This window comes from Egretta garzetta, unplaced genomic scaffold, assembly GCF_000687185.1.
Source record: "Egretta garzetta isolate BGI_Z169 unplaced genomic scaffold, ASM68718v1 scaffold474, whole genome shotgun sequence".
NCBI lineage: Eukaryota > Metazoa > Chordata > Aves > Pelecaniformes > Ardeidae > Egretta > Egretta garzetta.
The window spans coordinates 904981-920756 of record NW_009259524.1 but is presented as its reverse complement, the minus strand read 5'-3'; the positions used below and the strand labels follow the sequence as shown (position 1 = coordinate 920756).

General features: G+C 37.2%; 1 protein-coding gene across 1 annotated transcript in view; it reads left to right on the top strand.

Annotated features, from left to right (window-relative positions):
• PARD3B (par-3 family cell polarity regulator beta) overlaps positions 1-15776 on the top strand; it is a 397127-nt gene that overhangs the window by 212203 nt on the left and 169148 nt on the right. The window contains exon 16 of the mRNA XM_035893042.1: positions 11055-11099. Within this exon, the coding sequence (XP_035748935.1) occupies positions 11055-11099 (45 nt within the window). The remainder of the gene's footprint in view (positions 1-11054; positions 11100-15776) is intronic.

The window sequence follows — 15776 nt, the reverse complement described above, 5'->3', positions numbered from 1 at the left end:
AGACCTACCATTAGGATGTCTGTAATCATAGATTTGTGTGGTTTGGTGGATCAGATTTTGTACGCCATTAATAGAAAGCGATTAATTTCATATCTGTTTTCAAGGTAGCTTTTTGGTGGCACTGTTTTTTTATTCCCCCCCTGAAATGCTCTAGCTTGCATTTAGGTTTTGTATTGTTGATTTTTATTGTCATCGTCATGTAAGATAAAATGTGTGTACTCCTCTAATGAAGTGTAAGGCAAGTCGAACAGTCATTAATGCAGGATAAGAATGGGTAAGAATTCATTTAGGGGAGTTCATAAGGCAGAATTTTAAAGCTACTGTATGACCAGACCAGAAATTCATTCTTTTGCAGTTCTGTTCCACCGTTTTGACGGAGAGTAATGTATTAGATATTTTTTTTAAGAATGGAAATGCTCCTCAACAAAGGAATGAGTTTCCAGAGACCTGAGTCAAAACATGTATTATATGTTATACTAGAAAAAATAATGTTCAACTTTACTGAGGCTTCTATTAGAAAGGCTTACTTACAGCTCCCACAGAAGTCACTAGAAAGAATGCTCGCAAGCACCAATATAAAACTATGGAATGGGAGCACGCTCAAGAGCGTTTTCAGAACTGCCAGGTAACTTGTGGTTCCTTTTGTCCTGGTCTGTGTTTGTTTATGTTGTGAGATTCAAATTTGTATAAGCAATCTGCTCATGACACACAGAAACAATGCTTTGAGAATGTATATGAGTCACTAAATCACAGTGATTAAAAACTAAAATAAAATTGGATGCAAAAATTAAAATAAAATACAATTTGGGTATGAAGATGTCTTTAAGATCTTTAAAAAATTGTTGCTTGTAGAAGGTAGTTGTTGAAAATGCCCCTTCTGCTAAGAAACTAAAAAGCAAAAGGGGTAGTGATTAGTCTGATTGGAGGCACTAATGTTTTATCAGTCTCTTATATGGTGACATGAAGATAAATCTATTGCCCAAGATAATTATTCAAAGAACTGGAGGGACTATGAAAGAGCTGCACCCATCTTGTGTTACATAAATAAAAACAGATGAAGTAAAATTGCTTGCCCATAGCTTGGCAAATAAAGAAACTGAGGAAGATGAAAGCTAGGACCTTTTACAGTTCTTTAGCAAGCAGTGAAGTACCATGTTTGACTTTCCATCTTTTGAAGGATTTTAAGCAGAAGCTTCTGGCTGGAAGGGTAAAAGGAAAAGAAACATGAAAATCTTAAGTGAAGTAACTGCAATATAAAATGCTTCCAATGCAAATAAAATACCAGTAACTTGGTATATAAAACTATGCTTCCAAATTGAGCATTCATATAATGCACACTCCAAAATGGATTTTAAGGGAAGGAAAGTTATTTCTTAGTTTGTTTTTATATTTCGCTCATTATTTAACTGCAGTCATGACCCATAGTAACTGTGTACCCATTACAGATTTCAATGCATTGTTTGCCCCCAAAAAAAAAAAAAAAAAAAAAAGGAAGTGCTGGTGTCTTCGTCTTCCAGACCCAGAGCTGAAATTGTGAAAAGGATTTGTTCAGCACCACAGAGGAACTATGCAGGAGAATTTGTAACAAAGAGGTGTCCCCTTTCTGAAAATGCTTCTATAACTAGGCCCTCTTTTTCCAGTAGTCATGGGATGCTGTCCACTTACTACTTTCCTTTTGTTCTCAAGTTTTGCCAGTCCTTTCCAGAATAAATCCAACATGATGAACAGAAAAATCAGAGGCCAGGAGGAGAGCTCTGAGACCTCACAAAATGTGACTTAGGTGCAGTTTCTTTCCTTTTAAACCAAGTTGTCTCTGAATCGTGTGTCTCTGCAGATCTGGGAAGACATTATCAGCCTTTCAGTTACAAGGTCCAGAAATCACCTGGATGTGTCTACATCCAGAATAATGTCATGAACTCAGTAGACAGCAGAATTGGTGTAATGTCGGTCATAAATGTGGAATCTGTACTGCTATTCACTTATGAAACATTCTGCTTTACCTTGAAACATGTATAATGCTTCCATTGCCTTATTTTAAGATTAGAAAGGCATGGATTACATAATGGCATCACCATCAGAAGGATCATAAAGGGCAGATAACAGAAAATTTTAAACACAAGACAGTCAAGAATCCAGACACTGCTATGGCTGGTGAACCTTACGAGAAAATAGTAAATTGATTAAATTAGGGAGCTAAGGAAATTTTATAGTAAGGGTCTTTCTGGCTTTGATGAGGGTTGATGTATACACAAGAAGCAAATCTGTTAAGTAAAGACTAGTTATAATTACATAGATTCACAATGGAAACCCATTTATCATTGATGTTTTTCATCTTTTCAGTTTTATGTATTTTAGGCCCAGAAACCTTTGAGTGCTTAATCTGTTTTCCAGTCCTATTTATTTACAAAATAATCATTATCATAATTATAAATTAATACCCTCAGTGAGCAATATCAGGAAATAAGGATGGATGATCAAAAAGTGTTCAGTACTAGCAGCATTGCATCAGTTTGTCATTGTCACTCTCCAGAGCAAATCTTGCAATGAAAGGAACTTGGTGCATGCAGCAAAAGCTGTAAGTTACTTGCCAGTAGAGCAGATACGGTTTTGGTTATTGATTCTTGATGAATTTGTGTATCGCTGATGGGACAGTGGGGGAGGAGCAGAGGGCATGAACCACTGCGACCCGGTTGCTTAGGCAGGGCTCTGTGGCATCATTTGCGTGCCATGACTCATAGGAACTTACACAAGTCTTAACTGCTAAATTCACAAACAACATGAATCCAAAAGTAGCATTATCTGGAGTTGGTGTATTTGAAGAACTCAAGTTATTTGCAGATGAGTTAGCTTTTGCTTGAATCTGCTTTAAAAAATAAAATTAATCAATGGCATATGTGAGTTACCAAGTTATCGTTGTAGAAATTAAAAAAAAAAAAAAATACAAAAAGGCCAGTGCAGTGGTACTCTGATAATCTCTTTGGTTTTTTAGGCATGAGCAGAACCTTGCCTCTTATGTACAGATGTCCTTCCACAACATGTATGGAGGGAGGGTGACTGGGTCCCTGCTTTAGCATTCATAATTTACGCAGTGGTCAAAGGCTTCTCAAAATTTAAAGCTTCATTCAGAGTAGTAGGGTACAGATTAGGTCCAGAGCAGCTATAAGTTCTAGTGTTCTTCCCCGATGCTGTGTTGGGATAACAACAGCACTTTCTGGATCACTGGTAGAGTTCATACCCTTTGTATTATGGTATATCTGTTCTTTGCCTTGTCTACTTTTATTTTGAACTTGTGGTGACAAAAGAGCACAGCTACCCTGTTCCTTCTACTGATCCTGGCACCTGACACATCTACTCAGTTGCATAATTTTATTTTTTTTTTTTTAATGGATGGTGGTGTTTGAATATGTTAGCAAAGAAAAGGTTCTTATTCTGTGATGTCAAGAATTTATGCAGGGCCAACCAAAGTCTGACTTAAAGTGCATGCCTGTACTGACCAAATTTAGCCTGCATGCCATGTTTGGAATTGTGCTTATGGCATAGTCTTAAAAATAAGCAAAACTAATTCAGAAACGCTAGAAATAAATGTCGTGTTGTCCCTTCCCACTTAAGCGGTACACTTTTTTTGAAACTTAACAGCAGATTGAAAATGAAGAATAAATCAATGGCTTCTATACAAGTCATTGGAAGGATGATTCTCCCTTTCCTTTAACAACCTTCTATACACACACATTTTCCCATACATAGCCACTGTTGTCTAGAGAATTTCTATATAATCATCAGAATCCATTTTCAGTAGTGTTTTTTCTTTCTTTTAGCTGTATTAAAAAGGTAATTTTTGTGGAGAATGAATGCCAATATGGATTTTTTTTTTAACGTTGTATTGGAAGGTGAAAATCGGTGTGCTCTAAGAAAAAGAAAGGAAAGAAAGTGTTTTATTATTTACCTCCAACACCCTTATTTTCCATTCATCTTTATGCACAGGAGTGATTTAGGCTATGCATAAATGTACTGTAAAAACTACAGCCTTGGGAATTGTATTCAAACACATGAAAGTGTGGCTTGTTTTAACCTGAAGCAACATGAAATTGAATCATATGAGTATATAGCAATTTCATTGTGTATCAATTCAGGCAAAGTACCGTGTAGATTTATATTTGAGGATGTTGGTATAATAACCCATGACCGCTATCCCAAGGTACTGCTCAACTCCCCCTTCCTTTCCCCAGGAAAAGCAAAACCCCATAGATCTTAACTGATCAAGCTCTACAGCCTGAAGAAATGGAAATGTCCTTTACTTGATTTTAAATGTGAGTGAAATATTATTTGCTAAAACATCATTAGACATACTCAGAGTCCCTTAACCTTGGGGCATATTTATTAAAGATATTGGCCAATTCATTTATGTATTTAGGAATAATTAGCAAGTGAATATGCAAGGTGTAAGGTATGGTGTATTCTGCAAGGAAGCCAATATTTAACTAAATGTTAATTTCTTTGTTAGTGAAGGATCGCATTCGATTGCAGTTCATACTTTTAAAACACCTCAAAACAAAGATAAACCAGTGTTTCACATCTAGAAGGATGTGGCAAATGCGATCAAGATGCTACTAGCTATTAGCTACTTTGTGGCGTGCTCTGAATTAGATTGGTCTTATTCTGAGTGTAATTTTGGATCTCAAAACATAAACGAATGGGGACCAGGCAGAGCTAACACAGATTACTCTTCAATTTAAACAATGTTTTGATTCAGATACAATTAAAATAATACATTTTGGGAGGTCCCTAGTGAGAATTGTGGTATCAGTGGCACAAAAAAGTAGTTTAGTATTTTAAAAACATTATTTTATCAACCACGTTGTATGTATGGAACACATTTGTCAGGTTTCTTTGGGTTGAAACCAACTTCAGAACTGCGTTGAAGAGCCAGTTAAGTTCATTAGAACATGACTGAGGAAATGGCTCAGAATTCTGACAGATTTTTTCAATGTCACTGGCTTCTAACAGTAATTTAACAAATCACCTCTTGAAGAGAAAGACTTTTCAAAACCAAAAATGTCATGGATTTAGGAAAAACTATGTTACTTATGGCTGTGATTGTCTTTGGGAGCAAGGGCCAAGAGAGATTTTAAATTTTTTTTAGCTTATGTCATGAGTAGCTTTCTAGTACTGTCAGATTAGATGTATATTTTCTGAGGCCACTCTGCAGAATAAATTTTTAGTTTTCTTAGTTTAAATGACTTTCAAATTTCTGTTTGTAAGATCTATAAGTAGGGAATGAAACAAAATCATTTATTAAGCGATAGGGACACTGTGAATTGAATTGAAATGAGACTGAAATTAGGTTTATTCTGTATGAAAAGAAAGGCTTTTGACAAGGTCAATTCTGTTACTTGGTTTTACACCAAATCTGTGTTGATGCAATTGAGGGGAAGGTGAGCTGTGGCATAAAGGCAGAAGTGGGCAGGAGGGAATATCAGCTTTTTGGACTAGTTTTATAGAAATCTTCTAGGATTCAAGGAAGCTTGCTGTGGAGCAGACTGGGAGCATCATATAAGCTGTGATGGTGATAGAGCTGAGAAAATGGTAACACACAGCTGAGGTGGTATTTTCTTATGCTGCTTTAGTGTAGGTTTGAAGTGAGTCGATCTGTTAATGCACTTAGATTATTAAAGTGTTAGAGGGAGAAAATAGCAATTAAGTTAATGTATAGCTACTATGAGAAAGAAAGTTTTTTTTTTTCGTCTTAAATCTGTTCCCTATCAATGTTTTCAGTCAGTGAATGACAGATTAGATTAGGAACTTGTGGTTTAACCCTAGGAATTTAGAAGAAGTGTTAATGACATGCGGGAGATGTGTAGCGGGGGAGCTGGATCACTTTTAGCCTGGTACAGTTTCTCTGGAACAGAGGCGAGAGAGGATTAGGGAAGACAACAAAGGTGTAAAAGAAGCCGTGATGGCCTCAATTAGCAACATAACCTTCAGGAACAAGGAGTAGTTGTGCCACTAGAAGAAAGTGAAGAAATTTCAGTCACGCTGGTTGGGAAATTTTAAAACAGTGTTATTTTCTGGCAGGAGAAAACTTTCCATTTAAAGGTAAATGTGTTCAGTGGACAGCTTCAACCTGTACTGCTGGTTCTTCAACAAGTAAAGTGAATGCAAGCTTAGGCGTTTTCATTCTTATGTGCTGATACACAAGATGTATCCCTTGGGGACCTTCTCTGAAGACAGTTGAACTGAAGTATTAAATCAATTCTAACAAAATTGTTCTGAAAAATCTAATTAAAAAAAACCTTGTACAGGCGAGAAAAAGAATCCAGAATCTTGGTTTGGATGCAATTTATTCATGTCTTTGAATGTGCTGAATAGGGCGTCCCAACTATTGTGTTAGATGACATTTTGGAAAAGGTTTGCCATTTTGGAAAACGTTTACCTTTTTTACTTCATAAGTATAATTTATCCTTGGCCCTCGTGCAAGCTTTTTGCCAGTCTCACTGCTTTTGAACATTGAAGCGAACAGGAATTTATCAGGGCCTCATAATGCTTCCAGAATGAGTAGCTGGTGGATAACCTGGTGTCCCCAGAACAGGAAAGATGGAGCCCTTATGTAAAGTTTCACTGTCACTAGAGAGGGGAAGAGGATACACACATTTTATTGCTTATGTAGATTTTAGTAATAAAGCCTGTGGTCTTTGTACGCAGTACTACAGGGCAAACCTAGAAGAGCAAGCAGCATTTTCTGAGTGATGGTCGTGAGCCAACATTTGACACAATTTCTCCAAGTGATTTATGCCACTCCTAGATGGGGAAACGCTTCACCAAGAAAATAAAAGTGGCAGGAGAATTATGTCATTGGCACTGTCATTGACTAAAATTAATTGATGATGCAGTGCCTTCATTATGATGAAAGGGCTGGGTAAGGATACAGATCATCAGAAAACACGGCGACCAATTCGTAGTGTTGCTTTATTTTCATGTGTTTATAGCATTGAAACTGATGGATTCTAAAAACCATGGAAGTATCATTTGTATACGTGGTTTGGGAATATAGCTCTTTTAACTGATTAATGTATGATAAATTTTATATTGGGCTTCCTACAAACTAATAAAGGTATCAGAAAATTTGTTTTCCAGGAAATTCTTTGATGTTTCAGTCTCTCTTATAATTTCTCATTAATTATAATTTTAATCCTTGTTTGCGTCTTTTGTGAGTGCAGAACTGTCTTCAAAGGTATGTGTCGGTTTGTCCAGCAGAAATACAAGTAACTTTCACACGTTTAGAAGATTTTAAGTAACTCTTAGTCAATGTGCAAAACTGATCTTTCAGAAAGGAGGCACTAAGTTGAATAGTAGTGCACTGTATCTTGTGAATAGTAGTCATGCCTTATTTTGGGGAAAAATAATATAGTGCTACAGGAACTGAACAGGGCAAAAAGAGGGACATTGGTTATCACATTTGGCAGTGGCATTTTTGTGCTTCTCTAAACCATAGTTGGGAAGTAGTTTGTTGACCTTTAAGCAATCCTGGACTGTATTTTGACGCAGACTTTCTGAGGCGGTACGGAAGGCTGCTGGTGTACCATTAAGAATCATACAATTGAAATAAAATGGCTACCTTGGTTATCTTGAATAGGGCACAGAAATGGCAATCAAAAGATCATCTGGAAGGACATGGACGCATTGTTGGGTGCTTCTACTGTTGCTGAACAATACTACTTATTTTCTTAAAGCAAAACAGCACTCTAGAATATTACCATAGGAAATCCTAATATATCTGATTATTTATAGCATAGAGGGTTGGGGGTTTTAACTGTTTATTGTGATTGTTGGTATAGTTTAAAAAAAAAAAAAAGTATCAGTTGTTTGCTATCAGCTGGAAAGATTTGTTTGGTTTAGTAATATTCCATCTTTCATCATCTGTGGTCATGCTAGTCCCCCAAATGTCCATGCTTTTATTAGCTAGCTGTAGAACTTCTGTCATTTGTATTTCAGCAATTACTGCGAGTACTGGCAATGAATGCCTCACTGGCTTCTGTGGTGAAAACGCAGTTCTTAAATTATAGATGTTACTTTAAAAGAGCTAGTGTGTTTTATACTGACAAACATGAATAACTTAATGAACTAACATCCGCTGGAATTCCAGGGACATTTCAAAATGTGAAGTATTTGTTTGATTTACAAGTTAAGGAGAAGTTTCTTCTTTGTGAATGTATTTTCTCCCTTGCAGTGATCCTTCACAGATTTTTGTTTAAGTTTTGTGTTTACAGTCCCCAAATTAGGTGGTTTCATTTTTTTGAAATGTTTTGCATTTAACAATTCTAGCTCAAGACTATATCTTATTTCTAGTGTCCTCATAAAAATAGGTACAGTTGAAATTTTGTTATAAATGTTTTCCTGATATATTCCAGTCTGGTACTGCATATTCCCAAGCGTGATCCTCTTGAACTGAAATTTTTCATAGTTAGTTGCAATGTAATTACTTTTTGATGTTGCAATATAAAAATAATTAGATTTTTTTTTTTTACTTGATTTTTAAGAGTAGACAGTATTTTTTCTCTGTTTAAAATCTTTCAGATGTCTTTCTGCAAAGATAGGCCAACACTAGTAGAATCGTAGAAAAGAAATTTCCACTTCGCTCCTGCTTTTTTCAGAAGCCAAGGAAGGTAGCAAGAGGAATAACTGAATGATTACATGACTTTTTAACATTATGGAGAGCGGTGTTTTCAAATGCTGTTTTGTGGAACAGGACATCTTCCTAACTGAGGTCTTCAGCTGCAAAATTTTCAACTTTGGCATACAAAGTATTTATCTCCTGCTACCCTTTCCTTCATTGCTGTCATCTTCTCCTTGTTCCCAGAGGAAACACGGGGAAGGAATGGGATTCTCATCCAATTGACTTGCCTGTGCCACTCCTGTTCAGTCTAATGAAAGATGGCCAGCCCAGAAGTCACTGCCTAAGCATAATATCCCATGAAATGAAAATTACCCTGTGGGGGGGTGCACATATTTTGCTCAAACTTTGATATAAAACTTTAATTTTTGCATTTCCCATTTTTTGTATATGTGTGCTTAAACTCATAATGCTAACCTTGTAGCCTGGTAAGGTTATTTTTCATTTTCTAATCATTTTATTCTTTTTTTCCCTCCAGTATTAAAATCTAATTTTTGTGTGTGAAGCTAGTGTGTAAAGTATGATTAAGTTAAATGGATTTATCCCTTTTAATAATGTAAAACTTAGTTTCAGGCAAACCAAGTCATCAGCGTAGTTTTAAAAAAATGCTGTGAACCTTGGTGTATCTTTTTTTTTCAAAGCTTCTATGTACTGTAACATAACCTACTCCAAGTAATTATCATATATTATAGTGGTTGCCATTAGTGACTGCTATAATTAAGGTTGCAAATCAGTTTCCATTATAATCCCTTGTTTTCACACAATCATAACTTGTCAAAACACTAACCTTTGGGACTAAAGTTTTCCACAGTTGTTCTGGTTAGAGGTAAATTTGGAGGGAGGGAGGAGGAAAAGGAGTTTGAACTATCCTTACAGCAAATCACTGTCCAGTCATTTTGCTTTATAGGATCAAACTGCATAGCAAGGATAGTTATAATTTCCAGGGACTAGAAAAAACTAGAAGAAAGGTTAAAGGACAAGCAGTACAGGACTGCCTTGAGTTTTGGTTGCGCTTCGAACGTTGACTAGCTGACCCCACTACTTTGTGTTGCAGCGTCTCTGCATAACACCGCAAGCAGTATTAGTCTTACTTTATTAGCCTCTATGTCCCAAAACAAAACTGCACGATGTCAATTTTACTGCTAATCAGATGACAATCAGATTACCAAGGTGGAGAAGAGATATGACGGTCAGGTGTGGATTCATGATTCCAGTTGTGAATCCCAGTCCTGAATCTGATGCTGGTTTGAGGGGGGAAAGCTTTCCTAAAAGTGAAGTGGGGAGGCAATATAAGAAAACATTTACTGTGATTATTTTCCCAGTAGTAGCTCCTAAATGTCAGTAACTACTGCACTCCTCTTTCCGGGGTAGAAATAGCACATTCCTGTATCACTACAGATAACCCTTTGTGTAAACTTTCATGGTGACCGCTATGCAAAGCTTGTGTAAGTTCCCATTTATAGTATTTTTGGTATGACTTGACAATTTATTTTATCATATAAAGAGATCACGTTTTAAGGCATAATATAAAGGGAGTGCTTGGGCAGGCAGAGTTGAAGGATAAGCTTTCAACCCTAACATTCATTTCCTGTACTTGTTTTATCATCCCTAACATTACATTAGCACTGTTTCGTTGCATAGAATTCATTTTAAGAAATGGTGATTGGTTCTTCCCCTCAGCCCTCTGGGAAAGTATTTTAATTAGTTTCTTGAGATACATGATAATAAACTGAAGTACAGTTACTGAGGAAAAATTACACTTTTTGTTACATTCAGAAATTGCTCCACCGCTAGTCTGTCTGCAAACTGTTGCTACTGCAAACATCTATCTGTCTTTGTAAGATGTTGTGAAATACTGGAAAAGTAAGATTTACAGACAAAATAAAATAAATGGTAACATAGAAAAAAGCATAAGACTTCCAAAAGATCAGGTTTTGGGAGATCTCATTGTCTGCAGAGGGTCCTGTGAGTCAGTGAGATGTCTTGCAGATGGGAAGGTTTCCACATCTGGATTCTTTTTACCAGTTGAGGTCTTTGATCTGAAAATGTTACAACTCTCCTATGCCCTGTGATTTGTCTGGCAAGATGAGTTATTTACAAATGCAATTGCTCTTCTGACAACTTGGTTTTGAATGTGTAAGTGCTGAGGTCCTGATCTGTAACCCACAAGGACTGCTGGTAGTCCTTTTATTGGTTTCAGTGGGCTTTGATTCAGATCTTTGGACTTTGAAGCACCCCAGGTGGATTAGGTAAAAAATTCTTTTTACAAACAATTATAATTTAAAGATTTAGGATTCTAAGTGTCTGAAATAATTTGACAGTGCTTCAAAGGCTTGTGAATTTAAATAAGTTTCTGATCTTTGTGTCTTTTCTTTTATTCCTCCAGTGGCAGATGAAAGCAAAGTTGGTTTGCTGGCCGGACACAAATCGGGTAAGCTGTTCTCCTGTTTTGGAGGAAAAGTCAGCAACTTGAAAGTAGTACGGGCAGTAAATGAAATCAGCTTACAGACACTGTGGTGACTGAGAGAGCTGCAAATTAAGGCGTTACTTTCTATGCACTGACTCCAAGTTGTACAGTGATGAATTAGGGATTGTTCTTTGCCAGGCAGTGTACGTAGCTGAGTCATTTGCAGGAAGAGCTGTGACTTTTTTTTTTCAGTGCAGATGTTGTAAACTGAAGAAGATGCCCTTTCAAAGAAGGGCAAGTGCAACCTGTCTTTTGGAGAGTGCAGATTTAAACAATACACATTTTGAAATGTATAAATATTTCTTGCTTTTTCTCCTTGTTCTGAGTTCCACTTTCATTACCAGGAATATTGAAGATAACACTAAAAAAATCCTACAGGTGGAAAAAAAAAAGTCTAAATTTTTCCTTTCATTGTGCTTGTGCAGTAGAAATAATTGTGTTTTTCCTAAACTTTTTAGGCCATAGTAATAAAAAAAAATTAGTCCATACTGCTGTCATTACTGTACCTACTTATTAAATAAGTTCCTCAAACAATACCATGGTACTGTACAACTTGCAGTTCTTGTAGTATAAGAACTTTCAAGGAAATGTCACATAAGATTGGAATTCTTCACAAGCCGTGCATAAGCTGACATAAGAAACCTTAAAGTTTCTAGAAAACTCAAGTTATTCAGCAGTCTCTTCTGATGATAGAAAACCCTGAAGTTTCAGGCTGCCCCTTTGTAGCATGACTGCACGTTGTCTTTTCCCACCCGTTTGATAGAACTGAAAAACTGAATTCATGTAAAGGAAGGTCAAGTATGAGATTCCTGATTGTTTATGGTATTCCTTCACTGTGCAACTGGGAGTCCTTCTTTAGTTCTTCAGTTCTCTGGTGTGGATTTTCCTTATCTGAAGACCTTTTCCTGAACTTAGTAGACAAATTCTTTTTCAATTTTTTCTGGCATCTTTCCTAAGTCTGTGAACTTCTTGGATTTTCTTTCTGAATCAAGGGGTAGTTCATATGTCTTGTAACATTATCACTCCTGGGGAGAAAAATTCTTTCAACTTTTTGTTTTGGGAATGTGAAAACTTCAAAGAAATGATCTTGTCAACTTGAATAAGCTAGGGGTGTTGCCCTTGATTTTTTTTTCCTGTACAGAAAAATTACTACAAACATTGCAACATCATGCAGTTTTCCAAAGATCAGTGGAATTCACTGCTATCAAAGAGTATTGGAAGGAAACCTGGCAAGATCATAACTTTGGCAATCAGTTGTTAGAGATACATTAAGCTTTATAATATCACTTTTAGCAGCATTTGATCTTTCTTCTGCACACTTCTCCAGATTCTTGAAAACCATGGCTTTGAAAATTTTTCTGTTTGAAGACGCCTACAAATTTTATATGAAAATGTGGACCCATGCTTATTGAACTTTGGCTTATTTGCTTTACATATTCTTCATAAATCTCTTATGTGTACCTAAGATCTTTTGTCATAGGCTAAAATCAGTGGTCAACAGATCACCTAAGGAATAGATACAAAGATCCTACAGGTGGTTTCTTTTTTTTTCCACTTCAGAATGAAAGGAGCTAGCTAACTTCTGAGAAGGTTGGAGTGTAAATGATTTGTCTTGGTTCTGTCCACTTCAAGTACTGTTCATTTACTGTTGAAAAGTGTTTCTGCCTTCTCTCTGTTCCATTTCCTACCCCTTCATAAAGAGAAATCAAGCTGCAGTTTCAGCTTTCTCACTGTCCCATTTAAATACTTATTTTAAAGGTTTGTTCGAGAACATGGCGTTCTTTTTCTCTGGTCCCTTTTTACTGTATGCTTTTTGGAATTATATATCGTACATGCATCTTGCTGGCATTCAGTCACATCACAGAACTCTTGTTTTAACATTTTTCATTGTGCTGCCTTCCTATAGGTATAGGTACTTTTTTTTAAGAACCTGCTAAGGGAGACATCACAGCTTCTTGTGCTGGGAGCAAAACACAGTTATTTTCTCATTACAGAACGAAGAGCTTCCATCCTGTTCTAGACTTCAAGAAATTAAACATATTTCTCTACAGAATTAATTATCACCTACTAACAATCAATGCAATTATCCCTTCTCTCCTTCAACATGACTTGTTCTATGAAATACGCAGTTGAGTAATTCTCTCTAGGGAAATATCCCTTCTATTCCTTCTGGGGCAGTGGCTCCTCAAGCATTTAGTCTCAGCTTTTGGTACAGCTTCTGTATCCCTCGCATATTACATGTTACTGAGCAGCAGCAGGATTTAATAGTGTGTATTCATTTCAAAAAGCGTTATCACAATTCTGCAGAAGACCAAGGCATTAGAAGCATCTGTAGCTGTAGCCCCATCTTTCTGTCTTTTTATATATTGCACCCACAAAGAGCAGTTCCTTTTTTTTTTTTTTCTTAAAAAGTAGATTAGATTTTTAGAAGCATGTCTGGACACATCCTGAGCTTGTAAGCATGTTCTATGGGAAGATGGCTGGAGACTTGTTCCTGTATTTCATCTTCAAGAAATGCATCTGTGAATTCTGGTTCTCATAGCTGGCCTGTCCTTCATTCCGCCAGATGGAAGGCTCCTGCAGTACTTACAGGTCATCTTGGTGTTGCAAATGTTTTCCACAATACCATTGGCAAAAGCACTGGAGTGCTGTATTGATGCTGCCTGCTTGGCCCTTTATGGAAAAGGCTGGAGTTCAGAGTGTGTGCATATGTAAGGCATCCTCTCTGAATCCTCTAAGGAGGATTTTGTCCTCTGTGAGCTTCCTCTGTGCTCAGCAATGGTGTGTCCATGTTCCCTAAACTCAGTTCCAACGATGAGAATGAGCAGCAGACAAGTGGTGCTTCTATCTTAAAGCAGAAAAGATCCCTGAAAATGCACAAAGATGAAAAATCAGCAAACTTTAGCTCAGTTTTTCATGAACTCCTAGCTTTTTAGAAAAGGGATTCCAGGACAACTGGGAGATACCCTTCATAAGGAAGGGCCAGACTGTTATATTTCAAATATAACCTGGTTTATATCAAATACTGAAATCAAGTACTTAATTCTTTGTGGCTATTTTAATTTTTTTCTGAAATTCTTTTTTTGTGTTCTGATTTACTGCTTAGAACACTTTTAGTATGTATTGACTGTCTGCTGAGGTCTCTGCTGACACAGCTCTTTCAGATGATGTAGTGCTGGAGAAAAGCTGATGAGTATTTCTTTATGAGCTCTGACATATTAATTAGCAAAATGGGCAAAAAAGCTTTCCTATTTTTATTTTAATGTCACTACACCATGCTTTTGGCTGGGGTTATGTTTCGAGACAAGATGAGCTGAAGATCTTATTTTCTTGTTGGCTGCTATGTGAGGAACATGTGACCAGGCTATGGATTAGTATTGGCAAGATTAAATGATACAGGGGTAGCTCTGTTACCAAGCTGAATTTGAATTAGTGCTATATGGCAAGAGATAGGGTTAGGACCTGAGTAAGAAAAGGCCCATTGGGATAGTTTGAAGGATGCTTCTGGTCAGGTTCTGCCCCTTACTGTTAATTTTACTGACAGTGCAGTTACCAGGTTACTGTTCAGCCTGTGGGTAGGATTAGTGTTCTGGGAGACAAGGCTTGAAGAGGTAGGTGTACAGCTAAATCCTTCAAGGTCAGGGCTTGCATGAGATCTGAGTGCCAACACGTCTGGTAGACCTCCAGTCTGTACCGCTTTGCGTATGGGTAAGTGAGTTGTGGTTAAACTGGGATTCAGACTGAGACTGAATAAAGTAGGTTAAAGGTCTTGGTGTACCTCTGCATCCTTTAATGCCAGGATGTATTCTGCATTAAATGAATTTTATTGAGCCTTCGTTAAGGCTAGGATGAGGATTAAGATTATGGTTTAGGACACAGGAGTGGTTGAAAAGTTAGTCTTATTGGTAGATTTTATATGACCCACTGAAATAGGGTGTGGAAAGTGCAACAGATTAAGCTTCATCGTTACCTTCAGGAAAAGCCCTCCAGCCTGTTGCAAAAGCCATGGTTGCATTGGTAGGTGAAAGAAGTTGATGAGATGCTAAGGTTGCATCTATACAAGTGTAAGCTGAATGTTCCCTTTGGCTTCAAGTTGAGTGGCACAGGATGATCCCCATCTGTGCTCTGAGCCCCTATTGTAAAATGGCTTCAGGTTGCCTCTGGAAGCTGTGCTTGGTATATCCTAACTCCTGAGCCATTTCTAGGAAGCGATTGTGAGAGCAGAAGAGCTGTTATAACACCTTTATAGTGTAGATGATTACGTTCTAGTAAACTCAGGTGCACCCAGTCACTGCTAAATTTGCAAATACAAACGTTTTGAGATTTCAAGAGCTCCAGCTTAGTTTTTTGCAGGGACAAAGTAGGGTCTGGTGCAGGTGGAATCCAGTGTGTTAAAGTTTGTCCTAGTAAAAGTGTGAGTAATGGCTAGGCTAAGCTTATGGCTGTAATTTACGTGCAGACTTGGAAGGGCAGACAGAATCATAGAATCATAGAATGTTTTGGGTTGGAAGGGACCCCTAGAGGTCATCTAGTCCAACCCCCCTGCCGTGAGCAGGGACACCACTAACTAGATCAGGTTGCTCAGAAAAGAAAAGGCTCTTTCAAAAAATAAAACGTATTAAAAAAATCATCCCTTCCCCC